Raw genomic sequence first — 24,759 nt, 5'->3', positions numbered from 1 at the left:
TAACACTTTCAGACAAAACAGGTATTTATTAAAAGAAACATTTATAAATATTTTGTCTTGCATTTTAAACTACATTTTTATAAATAACAATATTTAAAAGTGCTGAATATGGTAGGATAGTCAGCAACGCCACTGTAAACAGATTTGCTTTCCACTTTGCAGATTTTTTTTTAGATCCCATTTTGTCAAACACTACAACAGTTAAAATATTTGCATAGGGAATAGAGAATAGCCCTTTTAATCATCTCCTGAATTCTATATAAATTACAAAACCAAATGAGTTTAAGAAACAGTTCGTTAAATTGTTCATATATATATATATATATCCAAAAAAAGCACACAGGTTTCAAGTAAAAAGAATGATTAAAAAATTCCCCAGACTCGCTATTTGAAGCATGTTCAATAAATCAAAAAAAAAAAAAAAAGAGAGGTAGTAAAACAAAGGAAAAAAAAGCCCCAGAAGATAAACTAAGACCTGCATCCTACCCGTTACTGTATAGCAGCAGACCCACCTCGGCAGCAGCGGCTCCAGCAAGGGCTGGCACCAGAGGCTGCCTGCAAGGAGTAACTGGGTGGTTGGAGCCAAGTGTGCTGGGGCTAGATTCCACTCAAGGACACAACTGCTAGACCTTCCAGCCCCATCAAAAGCAACAGGCTTATGCCAGGTTTAGTCCTATGTAAGTGAGAAGAACCTTGCCTCTTAAGTCTAAGACCAGACTTGTCAGTATTAAATATATATATACACACATATATATATATATATATTTAACAAGTATTCAAAGCCATTTCTTGGTATATCTTTAGCAGTTTTTGAGGGATGCTAACACTCATTTTGCTTGTATATGGTAGGTATGAAGATGGGTTTTTTTAAGTTCTGAGTCACTGTCTCTTTAAACATCAAAATGCATCCTAAAATTGGACATTTTTTGATAAAAAGGCCAAGCAAACACCTATTAAAAACACCATGGCAGGCAAGTGATGGGAGTACCGTGCTGCCTTAGCTCTGATTCAGGGCTCAGTACAGGATTCTTTACCCAGGAAAGACACCCGTTGCATTTCCGTAGGCATTTTGCTTGGGTAAGGACTGTAGGTTTAGGAGCCCTTGAAGTTTGGTTTAATATTACTCTCCAAACCCCTTGTTTTCAAGGAATTACTCAAAATCAATGAGGCTAGAAGCTAGAGATAAGTCTTCTTTAACCCGCCATCTCATAAAACATTATTTTGTTTAAAACCATTTTTTACTGGATTTAGCTTTCAAAAAAAACCCTTACAGGACAGATGCAATTCATCAAAATGTTCTAAAATGCTCTAAAATGCTACATGTAGGCAATCTTTTATTAAATTTCTTTATTCAAAAAACTAAATTATCAAGCTTTTTGTTTTTTTTTTTTTTGTTTGTTTGTTTGTTTTGTGTGTTGTTTTTTTTTTTTTTTTTTTTCTGAAGTACATAACATTATACAACAGTGTTAGAACTGGATAGCCAGTCTTTAATAAATCAGTTACAGTATCTGACATCTGAAATGTACATTGAAAATCTTTGTTCTTTTAACAATTAAACAATATCAGCGCATAGACTGTGTCACCCAGATACGGATCCCTTTAAGTGGTTTGTGCTTTTTTTTTCTTTTTTTTTTTTTTTTTTTCTTTTTTTGACATTGCAAACTCTGTAATGAAAATGCCACAGTTTTGGCAGTGAACAACCAGAGGAATCCTCTGCTTGATTTACTTTAAATAAACAGTGATAAATAGCTCTTTTTCTTCTGTACAGAAATATTGGCTTCAAAAAGTCAGTGTATTGTACTCAGTAGAGCATGTTGAGTAATGCTACACCTTAAAAATTGGCTTTTATCAGTTAGTGATGTTAAAAAATGCAAGCCTCTTTCTGGTTTGCTGCAATTGTTTCTATGTACCATAAGACTGTATTGCACAAAAAAAGTTCTTAAATACAGATATAATTTATGTTATTGGATTAAATATTGCAACAACTAAGTGGTAAGTGAAGCAGTTTTACCTTGCACATGCAGTGTGAGGATACACAAGGAGACTGTTCATAAAACTACAAATACATCATTGCAATCTTGACTGCAGTAGGGTGAAAGGAGTGTGAAACAAATGTATTTTGGCAAATCCATTGTTCCCCTCCCATGCCATCTCAAGCAAGGAACACCTTGGTAAAAATGTAGACAGAGACCATAATATGTATTTGTTTTCTTCACAGTAGCCTGAGTAGTGCTAAACTGTAGTTCTCCAGGAACCCAGCTCCAGATGTTATTAAACTACTTTTCTTTCATCCCACCCACCCCAAAAAAATTAAGTTGGTTTTTTTTAATTAAAACTAAGTTTCAGAAGTAGAGCCTGTAATACTTTCAACAAGAGACTTATAAATCTGAGAGTTCAAAAACCTTGGAAAAGAGTCTCTGTGCATTAGGGTGTATATCTGGAGTTGGGCATCTTCATACATGTGAGGGCTGGGATCCAACAAGTTTCTGTTAATCACTTCTCTCACCCGGGAATCAAGACTAACCTGAAGAAGATGAGAACAGACTAATATTAAACAGTAATATCAGAAAAGCTGATATACATATCTTTATTTCCCAGGGCTCCATTGAACATCCTGAGTTTATCAGTTTATTCAAGTAGTGCTGTGCTTCTTTCAGAACCACCAGACAACTACAGACTGAGACCATCGACTGTTTCATTCTTGACTTGGTCTTTGCATCCTTCTTAAGATCTGCAAGATGAAATGTAACTAACAAAATAAATGCAGTGCAACCAAATAAAGTTCTACAGTAACCTGGATTTCCCAAAATATGTTATTTTACCTTAAAAAAAAATTACATATTTAAAATTATTTCTCTGAAATTAATGTTGAATGACCCTCAGAGAGCTGAAGGTTTTTTTTTTTTTACTGTTTGTGGTTAAATCTTTAGCTTTCTATTCAGCATATTCATCTGGCTGCCCTACAGATTTTTTTCCCATTTTTTTCAGGCACTACACTTGTTGCTCACAAATTACCCAGAGTTCTGTATCAGTTTTTGTCATGTTAATCTCCCCATTAATATGAACTATTTCAGAGTTGTTCTTTTCAAGACTCTTTAACATCTGGTAATTTATACTTACAGGATATCATATGTCCATATTGAAGCTGTTAGCAAGTTTCAATTTTAGCTTCTCATTTACTTTCCATTTGTAATGAACTCATGTGCTTAGGCAGAAAAGGGCATATTATGCTTGGGGTGAATGCACAGATGATTTTAGAATATAATTTAGAAGTTTGAGTGAATGTACAGTTTATCCACAAAATGCTCTAAAACCAGTAAAATTAATGCCTTCTGGATTAAACAAAATGGCAGTAGCAGGAAAGCCCACTGGGGCCAGCAAGGGTTTACTCAGCTAAGAAGAAAAAGGGTAAAACACTGAGTAGAGAAACACCAAGCACAGATCAGTTAAGCTACTGTGATTTACACCAGCTTGCAATCTGACCCTACTACTCTGCAACACTATAAATAGATATTCATATTGTCTGAAGGATTGAGCTCAACCCTGGAAAGCTCCACATACCAAGATACCTTGATCTGTGAAGGATGCTAACTGAGATGAAAGCTCAGCATGTGTGTGGATGTGTGAGCCTGTGTATTTTTATACGTGATGAAGCAAAGTCTTTGAAATATGGTGGTATGGTATCGTACTGAGGACTAGATACACATTTTCACTGTATCTTTAGTACCAACTGTAGAAGCTGTCATTGTTGGGTTTTTGACATATTGGACTATGTTACTGCCACAGAAGGCAAGCTCTTTCCCCTCCAGTATTTGCTGTTACTTGGTTATCAGTCACAAGGCACAACTATGATGCAGCCTAACTGAATAAACTGTTGCCTCTCCACAGTAGGAAACCATACCTATTACTGAAGTATGCTATCTCAGCAGAACATCCACCACGCCAGCTGGATGCACTCTCTGTCTAAGAGCTCATTGCTATGCTTGCATGCAGCACCCCGGGGTGCAGCAGGCGTTCCTGCTGTACATCCCCCTTTCAACTGGGCATCGGGGCTGGGCCAGCTGCCATCAACAGCCTTCCCCCTTTCCCACCCTGGTGCTTCCCCTCCCTTGTGCTGTCATGGCTCTGTGGACAGCCCACAGCTAGCTGAGTTAAGGAATCAATCCACCTGAAAGTGTCATTTCTTTTCCAGCCTGTTTTTCAACCCAGGCATTTTTCTGGTTGAATTCATTGTCTTAAGTAATGTAGCTGTGCAATCAGACTGGACTGCACCGCAGGAATGACCAGACAGGTGGGGCTGCTCAGTCAGTGACTACCTGCTTTTAGACCCAACAGCATGAAGGGGTGTAGCATGAAGGTAGTTTTGAGCAGCAGTGTTGCAGCCATGTATCTTTGGTATTTATTTGAATACATTTCAGTCCTAGACCATTGCACTTCTGTAGCACAGGAATGACACGCTAAGATTTAAGCAGTTCTCCCTGACACAGATGCACACGCATGTATCTTTGCAAAACCAGTTTGTGCAGCTAGCTAATTAGTTCTTCATTATCAAATATAATAGCTGGGATGAAAAGCTAAAATTTGGCAGGATGGTGGGGTTTTGTGCTATTGAATATAGTAAAAGTTAATTGCACTTATAGAATTAAAAAAATAATTATGCATCTGTTAATTTACATTGTAGATTTTCAGTGACTCACTAAAGCCAGATGTCAAAACTAGTTGGAATTACTAAAGGTATTTCCTTGCTAAACAGATGAATACAAGGTATCTGCTTAGAACACTAAGACCTTCTGCCTCAGTAACTTCATGACTGAACAAATGATGCTAAATATTTCAGCTCTTATGCCGGATGATAACATCTGGAGAGGGATGCTTGGATGAATGAGAACTTTTCAGCTCCTGTGCTGATCTAAAATACTGCAAACAGTGCTTGTTTGCCTCATAAGATTTCCAGTAGGGGCAGGAGCAACTGGATTGATGACATCCGCACATGTCCAGTGCACCCCGTTCATGAGTAGTTTTGTTAAACCCTAAGTCAAACAACACTTAATTGTTGTTTGAATTTTAACTGGTAGTTGATCTTAGCTTAAAAAGACAACCGAGCATTCAGCACATACATATGTACTAGAGATATTGTAAGAAAAACTTGGCAGTTATCTCACTCCAAAGCAAAAGTATATACTATGACACAAGAGAAGATAATGGAGCTATAAATTGCTATTGGCTTCATTCATATGAATGAAGTTGCAAATTATTACTGAATGCAGTGCAGAAGTAAAATGTAGGAAGCAACGTCCACAGTGAGCATAAATTAGCGTAATGCCACTAAGTAGAAAGTTCGATGCCATGCACAGAGACAGGGCAAAGGAGCTAAAGGCACATGATGCAGCCTAAGACTCTTCTACAGCGCTTACACATTTTTATATATATATCTCTACTCCAAAACATGATTTGATAGAGGATGCTTTTTCTTTACTCCAGGTGAAGATCATTTCAGAATTTGTCTATGTGACCTCAAGGGTTGAAGAAAATCTTACATAATTTCCCAGGTATTAGACCTTTCATTAGAGAAAATACATGGTCTCCATTCCTGGATTCTCACATAGGAATAACCACTGCAAATTTGGATTTTCTCCCAGGCAGCTGTTGCAGCTGATAAATCTATAATTATTCTGATTTAAATTCCTTAATTTTGGTGCCTTTTCTCCAGAAATCTATTTGCATTAGTTGCTTGCTCTCTCTGGCAGGCATGCAGAATCATACCTATTTCTCAATCTTCTTTTACTGGAGTTTCTCGAGTCTTATAAAGAGCTTTGAGGTGTTGTGGCCGGTGATGCTAAATGGCCCAGCACCTGTCTCCCTACTTTTTCTGTCCCTTAGTTTCCTGATTTAATGTCCATACTAAGACTTTCATCTGACAAATCAGGCAGACTTTCAGGCCCCCATCTGGCAATCCAGGATATAACACTTCTGCTCTGGAATAGCAGAAAATGGAAATGTAACGTTTACAGCTTTACCTCTTTTGGCGATAGTATAGAAATGTAATCTTCATATATAAGTCTGGCTTTTTCTTCAATAACTTTCTTGTTCTGTTCCTTCTTTAGATCTTCACATGCAAGCCAGAAAAGCAGGTTCTCCTCACTATACTCTGTTCGAAGAAACTCTCTGAAAAGGTTCCTCCCAGCTGGTGTTTTCATCATCTTGTCAAAATTCTGAGCCCAAGACAAAATTTCATCTGCAGTAGGGTTTTGGCTGCAAAAGTAAAGTATGATTACAAATATGCTTCTATTTTTGTAATAGTGTTTTCATACATTCATCCAAAAATTCTCCTTTCAACTGCACTTTAGTCCACAGTGAAAACTGTAAGCAACAAGGCTTCATCGGTGACAGGGGAATTTTGTTCACTCTTCACTTGTGCATTCATTATCTCCATAGCCCACTAAATGTGTTTAATGTTATGAGACATGCATTTGGCTTTCTACATGTTTTCTACTACTGTTGTTAGCCATCAGACTCAAAGTCCCACAACACTGAATTCTTGCCTCTGCAGTTAAAGGAGATGTGAATTGAGGGAGCTGGCAATACACTCTCTTTCATAAGTGGTTTAGATGACACCTGATGTTCCTGCCTGCTTCTGATGGTGTTTGGCCGATCACTGGCTGCCACACAATTTGGTTCAGGAAGGACAAGAAAAACAAGAGGCTCTTGGCAGCCAAGAGCATACTAATGAGGCCCAACAAAATAGTAATTCAGAGAGCTTTTAAATTAGCATATTTCTCTGTGCTTGTACCTAAGGGTTGCTAAGCTTCCCTCTGTTTGGCACTATTGACCTGAATGATCATCTATTGGCACGACATGTGATGAATGTTGCTGGCAAAACCGGAAAGAGAAGAAATGAGAAAAAAGTTCTTATTCCCATTTTCTGAAGGAAACCTATTTGTGGCTTGTAACAGTGGATGTACTGGATAAGTGATCAGAAGACTAACTTGTGTCACTAATCCACTGATGTGCCAATGAATAGCTTAAGAAAGTAATACTCCAAGTTAATTAAAAACAATTCAATATGGTTTCAAAGTTAAATCTGAGTCCTCACCCCCCCTCCTGATAGGATCCAACACAAGAACTTTACTAGCTGTTGTTAATAGCTTCTGTGTAATCATGTTGTACAGTAAGCGACATTTGTCTATATGATTTCAAGTCCATTTATCAACTCCTACTTTGCATGCGAGATGAAGACTGGATGATGGGAAGCTATTTGTGATAGCTTTTTGGCAGTCCAATAGATCTAATAAATGATAAAGTGTTTAACTTTTAAACTATCCAGCAAAATAATTGTAATCTGAACAAAAAGTATAGACATGCAGATCTGAAGGTGAAAAGTCCTCATTCTGAGAAGAGTGAAAAGAACCTGCTGAGGTGAATGGAGCTGACAATCAACCTGTGCTCCTTTGCTGTCTGTTGGGAAGCTATCTTCACTACAGTATTTTGTGGAAATTTCTAATATTGTCCTCTCATAAATGACCATGAGTGACAATGAAGACAATGAGTCGTTTAGGTTGCTTTTGCCATCAATCATATCCTCTAGAGTTAAGTTTTAATTTACTTTTTATGGATTAGAGAACTCAAGGCCACTGATAAGTTAGCATTTTTCCCAACACAATAAACATGGGCCCAAGCTTTAGACAGAAACGGAAACTCTTTCAGTGCATGGTTTTCAAGGTATGTGTTTCCTTGGTTAACTACAATGAAACCATAGTCCAAGCTGTTTTATGAAAGGTAGACATGTTAAAAATCTGACTGTGAAGTACAGTTGTGCCCTGTTAGTTTTTCTTCTTGTCTGGATAAAGAGAAGAAAATGATCACACAGGTGGCAGAGGCTCCTTATAGAGACCCACTAGTCTGTGAAACCATCTAAGCACCTCCCATTCTTCTCTGCAGTTCTCCCCCACAAATAAGAAACTGTAAGAAAGCCTGATTTATGAGTATCTCTGCTGGCATTTCCTTGTCAGGACAGATTTTTATTTCCTTTTGTATAGAATTTTTTCTTGAGGAAAGCAATTAAAAGGACATTCCCAAAGCATAAAAACCAAGGCCATTCTTGATATTAGTTATAGGCAAATTAAAAACATTTACTAGACAACAGTTTGACAAACTTACCATTCTTCTATGACTTGGATACTCTCCATTTTGGTCGTATGTGTTGGCCTTCCCGCATTGTCTCCTCTATCTTCATTCCTAACAGTGAGGCTGCAATGTAGTACAACACTTTATTTTGTCTAGAGAAAGTTAATTTAAAACAATGACTACTAAGTAATGCAAACTTTTAAGAGATATAAACCTACGTAAAATGTCATTTTTCACTCTTGCTCATCAAATTTTGGAGAGTAGGTTTTGGTAACAACTTTTCCCCTTAATTCCTATGAATGTTAATTAACAGTTGCTATTAGCATGTGTGCATTTTTACAAACTCACAGTTTATCCAGTGAAAGATGGACACAAACTTAAAGGTCACTTTTGGAATGATTTCACTTAGTAAATTGAGAATATTAGTAACAATAAAGGTAGGGGGGATAAGAGTATCTGAATTAGATATTTATGAGGCTTTGGTGCCCCATTTGTTCTGGATGGTTGTTCATTCTTTATGAACTTTCCCTTTTTTCTCTCCAGGATACGGTGGCAGTAAACGGCTCAGATACAGAAATTAGCATGTGGCACCTCCTTATGATTTCCTCCTCTGAACTAAATTTGTTTTTCATTCCAAAAAGTAAAACTTACTGGCCTCCCAACAGAAAGGTATCCACTACCCTCCTATTACCACAGCAAGGAAAAGAAAGACTTCCTTTATGTAAGGATGTTTTTAGTTTTTTTTTTTCTTTTTTTGAGCTGATAACTAGCATCACTTATTTTTCTGTAAATATCTTTTTAATTGTATTTGCTTTAGTTGTATCAACTTCCTGTGTGTGTGCTCTCTATGAATGATCTGGAACATGGTATTGCCAGAAAAAACACAATTCCTCATAACTACTGAAATAAAACATGGTTTGAATGAAGTAAGTATTCATATAGGAAACCTGGTTCCAAAAATTAAGCTTAAGAAGTGGAACATAGTAAGGAGATGGAGATTTCCCTTTATCCAGTGTTTCCTAAGTGTCCAGTTGAGAGAAAACAAGCAACCAAGCAAAAAATCCCCCCTCCCAATCCCAAGAGAACTCATATTTTGAATATTGAGTATTCACCATACAGTGGTGCTCTCAGTCATCCTAAGGGGCAATATATAAAAATATCTTGGTAGCACAAAGATTCTCCCTTCCCCAACCCACTAATCTGGGTAATTTCTGCTCAGGTCTAAGAAGAAATTCCAGCTTTGAGACATTTTTAGCACAGACCCCCTTTCTTTCTAGCCCCTCTGCATTTATGAGTTTCTTCAACATTTTTTCAAGTGTTTGGCTGCGTTAATAGGTGATCTCAAATACTCTTCTGAAAACTGGAAGTTTAAGCTCCCAGGTAAAGCAGAGCACATACTAAGACTTAAACATTACAAAGACATACACTTGCAAATGAAGCTGTTTGATACTGGTTGCTCCTTGACTTACCTGCCAAGACCTTAGTTCAGGCCCTTGGTCCTGCTTCCCCTGTTACAGCGTAGGAATGCAGCTCCAGTGCTGCTAAGGTGTTAGGGTGTCATCAACTGCTGCAGGAGAAACAACACATCCTGAACTCTGGGGTTGGCAGGTAAAAAGCCTTTCCATCTCCTCTGACTTGTTGCTCGTCAGTCTATAGAGGGAGCACCCAGGAAAGCCAACGAGAGTTCCATATACAGGAGGAGAAAAAAAGGGACCATCCATTTCTGTCTTGTAATCTTTAAGTCCACACATGTAACTGCTTAGGGTCACCTTGTATCTGGCCAGAGCACGAAGTTGGGAAGAGGGAGAAGCAGGGAAGGCACAAAGCTTCTCTCCCTCCCTCTCTCCCTTCTTTTCAGTCCGTAGGTAAAGCAGCATTTATTTCCTCTGCTGGGTGTAGAGATCTGAGTGTCCTTTGGTTCCATGGAAGAGTAACACCATGGAAGGAGGAAAGAGCTTGTGTAGGTTGGGAATGTAACAGGGTTGTTCACCCCGGTCTGTCCAAAAGAGAACGAAGCTGCCTCTTTCCTCCATCACATGAGCAGCAACTAAGCTGTACTGAGATAATTTACTTGTCGGGCAGTAGACATCCAAGGTTTGGAAGCCGAGTCTTATCGGAAGTAGAAGATGACTCATGTGAGAGCAGTTAATCTACACTGCTAATTTAATTTCATGTCTGGGATCAAATACTGTTTGTTTTGCTCATGCAAAATCTCTGCTAAACTTAGGAAACCAACACCGGTTGATGAAGGTAGAATACAAGTAATGAGTGGTGAGCAAGAAAGAGAAATAGCAAAATGGTCAAGAAAGCCATGTTGACTTAATTGCACTTTTTTATCTAAGGAGTAATGGATAGGCTCTATACATTTTGATTTTCTACAAGACTACACCTCAGTAAAAAGTTCAGATGGTGGGCCCAGAAGGTAGTGTGCAGTTTTCTGGTATCTATACCAAAGTGACACTGCAAGGTACACATTTGACCACAATTCTTTCATCTCACCATTCATAGCTGGAGTTTAATGGCTGAAGTTAGAGTTGCAAAACAGGGAAGACTCTAAAGAAGTGTTATACTTGGTTGGAACAATTTCTCGTTTGGGTATTTTATTTTAAACTGTGTTAAAGTTATAATATGTCTTGGCCTGATTCTGCATTGTTTCTAGCAACAAACACTAGCACTATATTTCAACTTTTATTTATCTGCATCTGTCAAAGCTGGAGTTCCACTGGATACATTACTTTTGATATGTTTTTCCTGTGAAAGAAACCATCATTTTTGTACAGAAGTACATTCAATTCAGACACATTCTGTTTTCACTCAAGGAACTGGTTCATGTTTGCTTAGAAAAAAAATTAAATATTTACATATTTGTGACTACAAAGCTAATTTGAAAGCAGCCTTTAAACAACTCTGATCACAGTAACATATTGCTACGTTTTACCTCAAAATGACGACACTGCATTGCTATTTGCTATGTTGCTATCTTCAGTTGAAAATACCCTATCTGTTCACATTTCTCTGTGGAATTCAAGCAGTCCACAGCAGCAAAGGCACCCTGCATACCTGGAGCTGGCGTCCTTGATACATTATTCCATCATGGAAGCTAACTGATTTTGTCAGAATTATGCTGTATAGTGTAAAACTAAACTGAGTAAAAGTAACAGGATAAAGATTAACAAAATGATCTTAGTTAATGCTTTAAGAAGAGGAAATTCCTGATATGCCTCATCAAAAAGCAGCTGTGTTCTAGAGACACCTGAGGTAAATTAACATATATGGTGCCACTGTTAATTATTAGCTGGAGTACATCCAACAGATATCTTTAAAATTTAGAAATGTAAATTATTCATGATAAAAGCACAGCAAAACTACTAATGCCTTAGAGAGTCTGGGTTGTCCAGAGGCAAAGTTTAAGTGGAAAGTACACTGGCTTGTTTTCTGTTCCTATGGAAGGTTTGTTCTGCCCACATTTATGCTGATTTTATTGCTCTGGAGAGTATGGTAAAACATGCTTCAGTAAACTGAAGTGACCTGAGCTCGATGTACCTTTCAAATATACCTTGGCTTCCTGCCTTCTACAAATGTGATAGTTTCTTTAACTACTGCAACAGTATTATTATAAGTCATTTCTGTTTGGAGTCAGTGCATTTCTATTTTGCACCTTCACAGACTTTATAAGTAAAAATGTTAATGACCAGGGACTACCTGAAGGATACAAATGGAACAAGCTATCACATATATGGTTAAACTGGTCCAGGTTCCTAGATGACGTGTTTTTGGAGAAACTACTGGGATTCAGAAAACCAGTCTTTACTTATTTAGCTACTATTATTTGTCTGTTAATATTCATGTTCAGCAAATAAGTAATTGTTCTGTTGAATAATTACTTAGCTAAATCAGTATTGCAGGATACTGGTGCATGGCAAGGTAAAAAAGGAAAGCTAATCGGATAAAATCAAGAGAGTTGGACAATTGAAGAGCAAAAATCTCACTGACTCTTCCTCCAGGTGCTTCCAGCCAGTTGTTTGAGCTGTTTTTTAAAGTTGCTTAGCATCCCTACTGCTGCACTTACCTTCTACTGCCATTAAGAAACTGAAAATCATTTAGAGCTTGGACCAGACCTTTCATTCTCTGTATATCCAGTGAACAAGTAGTGTCTAACTGCTTCCCAAGGGTCAGATTCTCATGTACCAGTAGCCTAAATCTGATGAATCAGTGAAATTATTATCATTACAGCAAGAAAACTATGCCATTGTGACAGGTGCTAAATTAATGTTCTGCCCATGCATGGCTAACACCAGTTACTATTCACTCAGCTATTTTCTCAGTCACGTGCATCATATGCAGTATATCATCACAGTATTTTGCAAGTATGTCTGGCGTTGAAGACAATGTGATGATTAAAGCCTCTTGCCTTAGTGGTGATTTTGTGCTGCCATGAAGATAAGACACAGAAATCAGACTGGAACACTGTGAGCTAGTTGGGGGGCTATTGGGTTGCCATTCAGGAGATCTGTGCTCAATTCCTACTTTTTGCCTGAAGTTTGTAGATGCTAGGCCATGCAGGGCAATGATTGTATTTTAGGATGAACCTGTGTATATCACACAGTAGGGCGATGGGCCATTTAGCCAACTCTGTAAGATGAAAACCTTCCTTGTTCCAGCCCAAAGCCAAACTGACATGAAGTCAGTTGTACATACATAATCTAAAGGCAGAATCTGGTTTTCAGATTAAAATCAATACTCAGTTAAGATCCTCTGGATAATTAGATGTTCTGACATGCTTCTTTCACTGATCTACCCTTTGAAAGAGAGTATTTCACTGGCACCACTCTTCACCCTATCCTACTTCTAGAAATTTTTATTACCATCAGATGAAGAGACGAAATATTTTTAGAGGTCCAAAAGCCAAGAAGGATTTTTTTGATGCTTGAGTCCAGTGTCCAGTACAAGCAAGCTACAGGCAGGACTGCCATAACTTAAATAATGGTGATTTAGTAGATGTAGATTAAGTAGAGGCTTAAAAAAACACAACTTCTTCACCCCCAAAACCCATATGAGATCAAGATTTAATTGCGATTTTAAAATGCCCCTGGTAGATGACATGAAATGGCCGTTCACCTAAATTGTTGACAAACACAAGTTGAATTTACCAAATAGATTCAGATAGGAATTTCAGGGTTGTTTGGAGGAGGAAAGGCCTTCCTTTAAACAAGCAGGTTAGTGCACTCATTCAGGATCTGAAACACACCTCCTGTGGGACTCTGGTGGAGTAGATGTCTTTCAAGCTGTTCTGCTGAAGCTATTCCACTTTGGTGAAAATAATAGAATACTCATTATACAAGACAGAAACAGGAGACTCTTAACTTAATGGAAAATCATTGTGTAATGAGTACTTTTAAGCTTTTTATATAAAGTACAATATTTTACACATCATTGAGGGCAGAGCCTGAAAACAAGAACATATGATTAGTGCATTTTCCTGAAGTGATGGGAAAGTGGTTTTGAAAACTCTCAGACAAAGATGGGAATCAACCTTAGATCTTTCACCAGCTGGGTAAATACCTTCACTCTTCAATACAAAGTGGTTGTGCCCCTGTCTGTCTCCAAGCTCTTTGTTTCCTTTTACTGTAAGTGTCTGGCTTAAAACATGATATATGAACAGAAACATATTTTTCCTAGTTTTAGTTTGGATGCAGAAAAAGTGCATGCCAATATCTTTTTCATTTTTGATTGTGGTTCAGTCTGACCAGACTGTCTTCAGTATTGTGGTTCAACAGTCGGTCACTGAAAAATCAATTGTTTCCACAGCTCTCTTCGCAAGTTCACTCCTACATGCTGAGTCCTACATCTCTGATAAAAGTCAGAGATGGATGTGGTCCCCATATGCTGTATGATAATACAACAGACAACTATACCAGTACTCATTAATCTCTTTTATAAAACCAAGGATAAAATTATTTTCTGACACCTTGTTTTTCTGACAGCTGGAATATTTAAGCCTAACAGCAGTGAAAACTAATCAGGGCTGTGTTTGTTGATGAACAGAGAAGCATGATGATTTTGCTGTACTGTACAAAGCAATAATAATGAAAAATAACTGCAATATTATCATGATCCATTCATAAAGAATAACAGCTATGTTAATTTCAAAATCACTTACAAGTTTAGTCAGTAATGCTCTCTTTTATCTCCCTTTTAATGGCACAAAAATAGGCATCCATGAGAATGGAATGTTACATGAACAGTATTAACCAACTTTTTTTTTTTTTTTTTTTTTTTTTAAGCTGAGTAAAAGGTAGAAAAGTTGCTCTATCAAAGTCAGGAAAACAATTCAATTTTTGTTACAATAAGTGAATAATGTCCAGGATAATTATTCTGAGAAAAACTAGAGCTAGAGTCATGATTTTTGTGAAGAAGTGATGCCTTACACTAGACATTTTCACACGTTCAGATAAATTTGCATTATATCCTTCAGGCCCCTGGCTGTATTAGACAGAAAGGGGATGCATCAGCCATGAAAGCTGTGTGTTGTGATCTCTTACCTCTTACCTCTGAGAATTTATCTCCTTGTAAGTATAACAAGACAGACTAAAGCACTTAGACTGTTGTAATAATACCTGTATATGCAAAGGATAGAAACGCAAAGCAAACTTCAGCCAAATTAGTGGCACTAAATGAATTCTAGAGCAGAATTGGTATTTCCATATGTCTGCATTGGTTGTCTGTGAGTAACTTTGGAGTGAAATGGTGGCCAAGAGCCTTTAGAATAATTTACTTAAATTGATCAGAGTCTGGTCTTAACTCAATCACCATAACATGCTAATTTTTGTTCCAAAGAAGAAACAGATAAAAAAGATGAGAAGGATTTTTTTTTTTTTAGTGTCTGTCCTAGTTCTTTAACGAGGTAAGATTTACAGATCTTCATTGAATTCAATAAAGAAATGTAGGATGTAAAATTTTATACTGAAAACAAGTTAGAATTTTAGTGAGAAATAGCTACATCTTTCTCTATGTACAAAATTAATTCTTTTGAGCTTAAAATTAAATGATAGAGATTGTGTTTAGTAGACTGACACAGGAAAGAAGTCTGTTGGGGAGAAGCCAACAATTCCCATAAGGTTATAATCAGCCTACTTGGCAGTGTCCACTGAACCCATAAACTCCTTTCAAAAAGTCCAGGTACCTGTGGTGCTAAGTTTCCTGAGTGCCAGAGTTACATTTGCCCTAGGTGAAAAGATGGTGCAAGAGACATGTACAATCCAAACTGTTTTTAAAACAAAAAACAAACAAGCACAGACTCCAGGTTGGACTCAGCTGTTTTAGAGTGAAAAAAATATGTGTTTGCAAGGAGAATTTATAAACTTGAGGTCTGATTCTGCAAGTCTTACCTCATGTAAGAAAAAAACCCGAGCAAATATTTTGTTTTGTTTCTTTAATGTAATGCAAGTATTTGCAAGGTTAACATCCTGGAGATTTTGTATTACAGCTAAAAACCGTCCAATATTTCAAAGCTTCAGATGGGGGAAAGAATGTAGTCACAGACCTCCCAGCTCTTTGTTCATCTTACGCTGTGGTCTCATCATTTTGACCTGTAACTATAAAAGCCACAGTGATAACTGGGCACTTTTTTTTTTTTTTTCCCCTCATAGGTCACAAAAAAGAACATAAAAATGAAACAAATGAAAACCAGATGCTTCATTTCTTCCAACAGCTAGAAAACATTCAATTTCTTCCCTTCCAGTTTTCCTTGGTGGTATTTTTTCCCCTTGATTCAGTTTGCTATGTTGTAGTGTGGTGTACTTCAGATTTTTTCCCTTTTTTCCATCTCTTTGTTTGAAGAGCATACAGCTGAGAAACAGTCTGTAACAGACGGTTGGGCACTTGTGTGTGCCATGAATGTGCTTTCAACTGAAAAGCTTTAGTGTCTGCTCAGGATCCAGTAATAGTAAATGCAGGCAGACTTCTGGCTCCCATATGCACCTTTCTGCATACCATAAATCCTGTGGGCTAAGGGGCAGCCCAAGGTGGAAATTTTCTGGTCTGATTTTTGCTACCCAGGATGGGTGCAAAGCTGTTTCACGGGCCCTTCCACTTGTGTTTTACAGAGAATGCAGCTGACTAGAACTGAGTTTGTGTTCTACACAGATGTGACAGTTAAAGATAATTTACTTCTGAACTGGATTTTCTACAAAATAGTGTTTGTGGAAAAGTTTAAGAAAATTTCATAATTTGCATTTTAAAAATAATTATCGTTACATTTAAAAATGAAATAACCAGTTGTCTTGGTCTCATTCATTGTTAGTAACTGTTATTCTAACTAGTCTTTTGTAAGTAATTCCAGTTAATGTAATCAAATAATAGATTGAAATGAAATTTTGTGCTTAACTTTAAAAAGCTCTTTAGAAGAACTACATTCTGTCATAGCAGATGTTTTTACCAGTAAGCTGTATGATTACAAAAAAGGAGATTTTCTAATAAGAAAACAGTACATCAGGAAATCTAACAGCTGTAACTCTTAACTTCATGATACCTGGAGTTTATTAGAACCTCATCTCTCAGCGTCCTGCAAACAGTTAGCAGCCCCACCATTTACTCAGGATCTCATTTGTACTAAGAACTGTGAGAGAAGCTTGAAGAGCAATGTCTTACAGCATCAAAATCCTAAAGTACAGCAAAACCTGCATTTGTTTTTGGGGTTATTATGAAGTATCCTTGCTTCTCCAAACCAGTCTTGAGATTTCTAGAAGACTGACATTGGTGGTATGGCTGTGGAGTGTGTGAACATAGGATTAAAGAGATGTGGTCAAAACCCTCTGTGCCTACAGACAGGTATCTTGGCCTGTTCACTGCTGTATTTCTGACACCTGCGCTGTAGCAGCAATCCAGGGGTGAATGAAGGAATTGCTGACAATTCTCTTGTCCTTGTTCTGTAGCACTGCTCTTGCAATACTATTTAGACTTCTCTGTGTGCAAGTATAGCTTTTAGCCTTGTGTGACATTTGAGAGTTTAGAAGGAAATACACTTTAAAAAAATACGGATTAACAGGCTCCTACCCTTCTTCCTCATGAAAACCTGAACTAAGGTCTGTGAATTCTTTTGTTCAAAGGCTTATGATAAGGCCAGCTAATCACTGGTCAGAGTTGTGAACGTCCCCATGAAAAATAACAAACTTCTCATTTCATCTGAGGTTGTATGTTTCTGCCATACTTGAAGCTGAGGGAAAGCAGGCTGAATTTCTTACTGCTTTTCATTTGCAATGCTTTCTTAATACTGTGCTGGATTCAGCATAATTGGACAAAGTCATTACAGAGTCAACTATAAACTGTAAAAGAAAAAGGAGATTGGTGGAAATTAAGGTTTAAGATATCTGGAGCATCTCAGGCTATTAAGGTCGAGTCTGTTAAAGACATTTAGCTCTGTCCTGATAGTCTTACTTATGTTGTGCTACTTCTCAGCTTGAGTAAAAGTAGAATTGAACCCAAGTGATCTGGTGCTTAAGACCATAATCATCTCCTTGTTAATGGGAAGTCTTGGCCAAGATTTTGGAGTTTATGTAAGATCATTATATAAGGTTATTAAATTGCATCCCACATGCCACTGTGAAGGTAGATCATCCTTACTGAAATATGAATGCTAAACCAAAGTCATAGAGGGATGTGCTCAGTAAAGCAAGTACCTAAAGAGGTTTTAGCAACTCTGCAGTGTTCCACTCTATTCCCTTTCCTGTGCATTTAACAATTTAAAATGGAAGAGATCTAAAACCTGGTAACCTCTTCTGTTTATAAGGGACAGTTGGACTAATAGTCTCTTTTTAAAGTCTTGAGTTATATTCTGCTGCTGTATTTTCCATAAGAGTTGAATTCAGTATACATTTGGCAGACAAGCTTTCAAATTTGTTCAAACTCTCTTCCTTTTGGACCCCATGAAGAATTCAAAATCAAAGCCTTGTAAAGTCAAAAATCCATGTGTCAGTACAGCTTCCATCATAGATTGCTTTTTGCAGTGCGATCTTTGATGTAATTTTTATACTGATTCTTTCTTCTTTTAGAAAATGTTCCAAAGTGGATTGGTAGTGGAAAAACTAACCTGTTGGAAACCCCCTGAAAAAAGGGACATTCTTCTAAGATGCCCACAAATATATCCAGAAAGATTTCACAAACATTTAAGATCTGAGTTTAGTCTTTGCCAAGTTGAACACAGAATCACAGAATGGTTGAGGTTGGATGGGACAGAGCTCTGGAGGTCATCTTGTCCACTCACGCTGCTCAAGCAGAGCCACCTAGAGCAAGCTGCCTAGGATCATGTCCAGATGGGTTTTGAATACCTCCAAGGATGGAAATTCCACAGCGTCTCTGAGCAACTTCCTTTTCCTGATGTTCAGAGGGAACCTCCCATGTTTCAGTTTGTGCCCACTGCTTCTGGTCCTGTCACTGGGCACCACTGAAATCAGCCTGGCTCCGTCTTCTTTGCACCCTCCCTTTAGGTATTTATATACATTGATAAGATCCCCCTGAGCCTTCTCTTCTCCAAGTGGAACAGCCTCACCTCTCTCAGCCTTTCCTCATAGGAGAGATGCTCCAGTCCCGTGATCATTTTAGTGGCCCTTTGCTGGACTCTCTCCAAGTATGTCCAGGTCTCCTGCAATTATGAGCCCAGAACTGGACACAGTACTCCAGGTGTGGCCACAAGTGCCACCATCAACACATTTACTACAATCATATTTAATGAAAGACTGTGATTGGAGAATATTTTTGGGGGCTACTTAAAAAAAATGTAATGATATTTACACTTCAGAATAACTTCAAGATGAAGGAGGGAAATGGTCTCAAGGTCAATGCAGCCTAAAAGGTATGTGAAAGAAGACTGGTCCTTTTAATGGATAGCCTTGCTGAACTTGCTTTCCTCCTCTGTTCTTGTGTGACTGATTTAAACTACCTAGCTACAGATACTGCAGCTCAGCAGGCATCCAAAGGCAGATGGAAACTACCAGTGTGCACTGTACTTGAACTTCCAAAATAAAGGACAATATCTCCCTCAAACTTAGACCAGCACTGAGCAAAAGTTGTAACTGTACAAGAGAGGAAAGAACTACTGATTTAAAACAATCTGACATTCCTAAACTCTCCTTTTCCTCACATATTTAGTTCTTTTGAAAATCTGTTAGAAAATATGCTTTCTGCTGCATTCTACTTTAAAGATATTATATTACTTTTGCATAATAATAGCCACACCAGAAGCTATTACAACTTTTGGAAACTTTTAGTCCTTTCTAGGGTAATTTTTTGAGATTTTTGTTCTCAGATGTGGAATGTAATTTCTGTATAGGTAAGAAATCCATGGTTTACCAAAGTTGGCTTGCCAATGATCCCTAATGGAGTGACTCTAGCTTTGTCTCATTACTGTAGAGCTGGTTTCTGCTTTAGGCAAGATTCAACTTAAGAGTGTATTTCTCTTGTCAGGTCACCCAACAGATCACTAGTCTCGCTGTCAGCTTTGTTCCTTCCTTAGAATAATATTACCATTCATATTCCATCTTGTATAATGGATACATCTAATTACTAGACAATCTGCAGTGTACTTACTCCTGGCTACAGCTATTTTGCAAGCAATTCCTTCATATATTTGAGACAATTAAAAGTGACAGTTGTCTAGTGTTCAAAGAAAGAGGAATTGTATTCTTTGAAAGGGTAACTGGATGAATGAAAGCTCTCCAATCCACTAGCAAGCAAGCCTAATGGTCTCAATTAAGTCTGATAAATGGGCCTAGTCTCAGTTTCTGTAGTGGCTTTTTTTATTATTCTTGGTTTGCAGAGATAAAAATAGCAACAGTAAAGAATTGAGCCTGATTAGGGTGACTCCTTTGATTCTATAAATTTAGTTGCAGTTTCCAAATGAGAAGAGATGCCTGGGAACATTCCTACTAAATTCACATTTTTTCTTTTCAGAAGGTGTTGTAAAGTTCTTCAATTAAAGAGGGCTTCATGTACTTGTAAATTATTAATTCCTACCATGATGTTTATGAACACTATAATTTATTAGTCTGGACCAAACCAGTTTACGCTTGTCCACATTACAATCAAATAAGATGAGGGATCTTCCACTTATCTGCCAGTCTGTGGGTATTACAGGCATCTATTTGATGGATGCTAACCGCTGGTTTCCAGATTTTCTGTTAGACGAGGCCCTGAACTTGGAAGTACTTTCAACATGGGTGTCAACAGGAACTGAAGATATCCATTGCTCCAGCAATGCTCAGCACCTGCCAGTATCAAGCCCTCAATCAGCTACCTCAGAAGAGCCACAGTTGCCATCTAGACAAATATATGTGGTACGGAATTATTAAGGGTGACTAGACAAGACTCGCATCTCCTTTGCCTTTCTGCCTCACATAATGAATGTCTGACCCACTTTCCTAGTGAGAGGATCTCCATCTTATAAGCGTTATCTACCAGGGGTTCAGGCTTATTTCCATGATACATTCTCTCATTTTTTCTCTTAAAAGCGCTAGACATTTATTCCTGTTTTAACTGACATTTTAAACCGATTTGGAATGATATATGGTTAAAAAATAAACCTTTGTAAGATGGAAATTTTCCTGCTAACATATTTAAGTAGCCTAATTTTTTTCCCTTTTGGCTTGGAACTACAGACTGCATTTATTCTTGCAGATAAAATAGGCTGGTAGTGTTCTCTGGCCCTAAGGCTGAGTCCAAAAAGTCCATATCCGAAACGGTTTCTGCACCTGCAACAGGTCATTGTCTGAGACTGTGCACTTTGGCACTGGCCAAAACTCTGCCAGGGAGTTAACACTTGCTAACAATTTAACTGTATGGCTAATTGCTTGAGCCCATATTAGACCCTGGTCCTGCTTAGTTTACTAATATAGTTTAATTGGGATCAGATTTTTTCTGTTGCTGTTAAATATTTAAGTTTTTATTATACTCCACAATGAATAAAGTGAGGATTTGCCAGGCTGTCTTGGAGCCTTTTAAATTATACCATCTATCAATATGTCTTACTTCAGCTTATATTTTGACCTCAGACCCATTTTGACTTTTCACACACTTCTCCATTTCTGTGGTTTTCCACAGACTCCTGAGCTAATACATCTTTGTGTAAATACATAATTGTCAAATTTGCAATCAGGAAACTAAAAACCAGGCCAAACCCTGTCGGGGGAAATTTCAAAGGCTCCAAACTCCTAATGATGAAAATCACAGCACAAACTGGACTCAGGAATCCTCAGTTTTTTGTTTTTCTTTTTTTCCTCAGCAACAGTCAAGCTGTGTGCTGGTAGCAGAAAATCTGTCATGACATTACGAATCTTCCTTCAGCTACTGTTCCACAAACACCAAGATGAATAATTTTGGCACAGGAAGGTGGGAAACAGGCATGAGTGTTAAGGGAGAACCAAGACACTGATGCTCTGAAGCAATCCATCTCTTAAACAGCCTCTGAGGAGACACCAAGCTGCTTCACTCCAGTGGAGGTGATTCTGCCATTGCTTTCTCTCCCTCTAGTCTCCTCAAGAGCAGCTGTCCCTGAATACACTCTGTGTGCTGTGCCAGGACAGAATTAAGATCATTTTCGAAAGTTAACTAGATTTAGTCTGCTATCTCCTTCTAAGGAGCTGCTGTCAGCATCTTATGCGTGGCTGAATTAGAATGAGCTTTGTGTAATCCCAAATCTCCTCTGAGCATGTATTTATTCTTCAATTTAGGAGGATTGCAGTTCTTTTTTTTTTTTTTTTGCATTCCAATTTTCTTTACAGAATTGTTTACTTGAAATATAGGACTATTTTCTGCAGTTAAACTGGTGCAGGTTTCTTGTCTTAGTATTATCCATATAAGAATCTATGCATTTCATTTGTGAAGCTTCAGAAACATTTATTAAAAATTTACTAACATGTTTATGTTCCACCCACTCTCTAAACTTCTTGTGTTACCACAGATCGGTAAAAGTGTCAGTAAATAAAAGAGCCTCCATCTGTTCCTCAAAATGAAATGACCTTTCAATGTTTAAAATATTAAGGATAAAATCCTGATACGAGAAAAGCTTGGCCCAGAGAGCCCAGGGTTGGTTTTGATGTCAGTGAGGATTCAACACTGCCTTGTGATCAAAGTTAACAGACCACCTGCATAAGAAGCTCAACTCTTCATGTTAGATTTCTGTTTTATTATGGCGAGGAACAAGTTTAACTCCTATCTTTGAAAACAGAAACATTTATCAGTTTACGTGGAGTTAGACTCAGTTTACAGTCTTAAAGGTTTCTTCAAACCAGAGTTCTTGGTTGAAAATTAATTTAAAATTATTCATACATATGCTGAATGTCTGTGTAGTCTCTTGTGTATCGTGCTTCCACCATGATTTCATGGTAGGCCAGCAGTGCCTTAGTGACTACCTCTTTGCAGACACTTGCTGAAATAAATGCAGTGTGTAGCTTATGTGTTTCTCCTAGAGAACTGCATGCTTTTGATTTACTTTGCATGTCCCACAAAGCAATGACCTGCATCAAAGCTGCTTCTGCATGGCAGATGTGGAAACCCAGTGCTGCTGTGGAAGCTGGTGGCTCATGGTTCCCACCCCTGCTCCTTGTGCTTCCACACGGCTTTGGAGGTAGGTGGCAAGGGGCTGAGAAGAAGAAAGGAGGAAGATAATAGGTGGTGGATGAGCTTGGAAGTAGGGATTTGTGGGCTGCTATCTGATGAGGAGAGATGAGATGTATTTGATTAATTTAGAACAGGGCTCCACAGTGACCAAGGCAGGCTCTCATGAGATTTAACAAGTTAGCTTTAAGCTTCCTTTAATTGTTTTTACATTAAGTTTTGCCTTTGAAAATTTTATTTCTATCGTCCTTTTGGTTTGCTGGTAACATTTTGATTTCCTGCATTTGCATCTTACTCTTTAGAAGTAGATGCAGGAAAAATTATAAAGTAATTTGCTGTAGTTAATATACCTGAGATGCCATCTGGCATACCTTTGCACCTCATGACATCATTTATGGAGAAGAAATGCACTCCCCTCTTTTGAACCACAGTGTTTCACATTTGCTTCAAATGGAGGTGCAGGAAGTGATCGAAGTTGCCTTTAGTCACCACTTCTAGAGCTCTGGGATAAGCTGTGTATTGAATCACATTTGAGGTGTGTTTGTGTTCTGGCTCAAGGAGAGAGCAGACTTCCAGGAATTATTAGGCTAACACTGACAATCTGGCCCAGTGTCACAGAAGGGTGCAAGCCCAGAGGTTGGCAAGTCAGGCTGTGATGCCCTGGGAGAGTTGCATAAACAAGCATGCACAGAGCCACCTGTCCCCAGCCTGCCCTGAGGACCTAAACATCCATAAAACTCCAGCAAAATCACCTGCCTTGTTTGAATTATAAAGCAGAGTGAACCTCTTAAATATCATACCCATTAGGAAGACATGCTTCTCCCCTCTGATTTTTTAACTTTAGAGATCATCCCCTTATTTTGCTTTAAAGGGAAAAGAAATGCTTCATTTGGGTATTATTTATTAAGTACTGTTAACATAACTTACAAAAGTATGAAAAAAATACTTGACAAGCTATTTATTTTTAGAGTGTCTTCTGCTTGTTTTTCCAAATGCTGAACATTTAGATTTCTTATTTTAAGTAGCTCAGGGAACCTTGAAAAGCCCATATTTGAGGACTAAGTATGTAAATCCTTACCTCACACTCACCCCATGGTGCATTTCAGTGACAACAGGAATGTGTGCCAGGCAGCTTTCTCTCATGGCCTCATCACTGAGGATATGTGGACTTAAAGACAAGGTGTTTTAAGGCTGATTTTCTAGAATTCACATTCAGTAGCTTGTGTGACAGGTCATATAATGGATTTTATCCAGCTTTAAATTCTACCTGTCAGAAGAACTGGTGATCCTTTCCTAAGAAAGTACCAGTGCTGCCCATTGCATTGTGATGATACAGATGATACTGTCCCATAGATGCATAAAGCACAAGTTCCCATGCTAGCTAAGCCTACTATCCCTCAGAATAAATTATTCTCCAGGAAAGAGGTAATGTTTTCATCTTTGACCTCTGCAACAGCAAATGATAAAAATGTAAGAAAGTTCTGTGATATCTTAAAATATAAAAAGGCTCAGAATGGAACAACTTTTCCCATTAAATATTTTTTAAAATATCACCTTCTATTTCAGTAAAATAGAGTAAGGTAGCCTGCACTTCTGTATTCTGCACTAGAGTACAGTAATTCCCAATGCACTTTTCCGTATTTGCTCTTCTCATGTGTGATGTTTCGAAAAGGTAAAATGAAGAGAGTTGAGTACATCTGTTTCAGATGTGTTGTCCTATGTGTTCAGGGAGAAAAATATGAATTCAAAAATACGTTTATGAAAAAAAAAAATTGAAAGCCAAAAATATTTTTCAAAATGAATGTTTGTGTTTCAAAGATAAAGATTTTCTTTTCTTGCTGAAATCTTTAACAAAATCCTGGAACCTGGGTGACTCTTTTTGTACCAGCCCACCTCTAGTTTACTCCTAGTATAAAAGTTCTGCTGCAGAGAGACATGGAAAGAAGAATACAGATTTTCTTTTCCACATATTTCAGAACATGTGGCTATAATTTATTGTATTGAATTATTTTTTGTTTCCATGCTTTT

General features: G+C 37.8%; 1 protein-coding gene across 5 annotated transcripts in view; it reads right to left on the bottom strand.

The window, feature by feature from the left end:
- Nucleotides 1–1,468: 1,468 nt before the first annotated feature.
- RGS17 (regulator of G protein signaling 17) overlaps nt 1,469–24,759 on the bottom strand; it is a 73,325-nt gene continuing 50,034 nt past the window's right edge. For 4 of the 5 annotated variants that reach the window (XM_074896537.1, XM_074896536.1, XM_074896538.1 and 1 more), the window contains 3 exons: nt 8,158–8,247; nt 6,018–6,252; nt 1,469–2,524 (listed from right to left, as the gene is read on the bottom strand). In XM_074896537.1, coding sequence (XP_074752638.1) covers nt 2,336–2,524; nt 6,018–6,252; nt 8,158–8,247 — 514 coding nt within the window. In that variant the 3' untranslated portion in view covers nt 1,469–2,335. The remainder of the gene's footprint in view (nt 2,525–6,017; nt 6,253–8,157; nt 8,248–24,759) is intronic. The other variant, XM_074896540.1, reaches the window with a different exon arrangement.

The sequence above is a fragment of the Athene noctua genome, chromosome 1 (assembly GCF_965140245.1).
Source record: "Athene noctua chromosome 1, bAthNoc1.hap1.1, whole genome shotgun sequence".
Taxonomy (NCBI): domain Eukaryota; kingdom Metazoa; phylum Chordata; class Aves; order Strigiformes; family Strigidae; genus Athene; species Athene noctua.
Note: the sequence above shows the minus strand (reverse complement) of the source record. Positions and strands in the feature narration are given on the sequence as shown.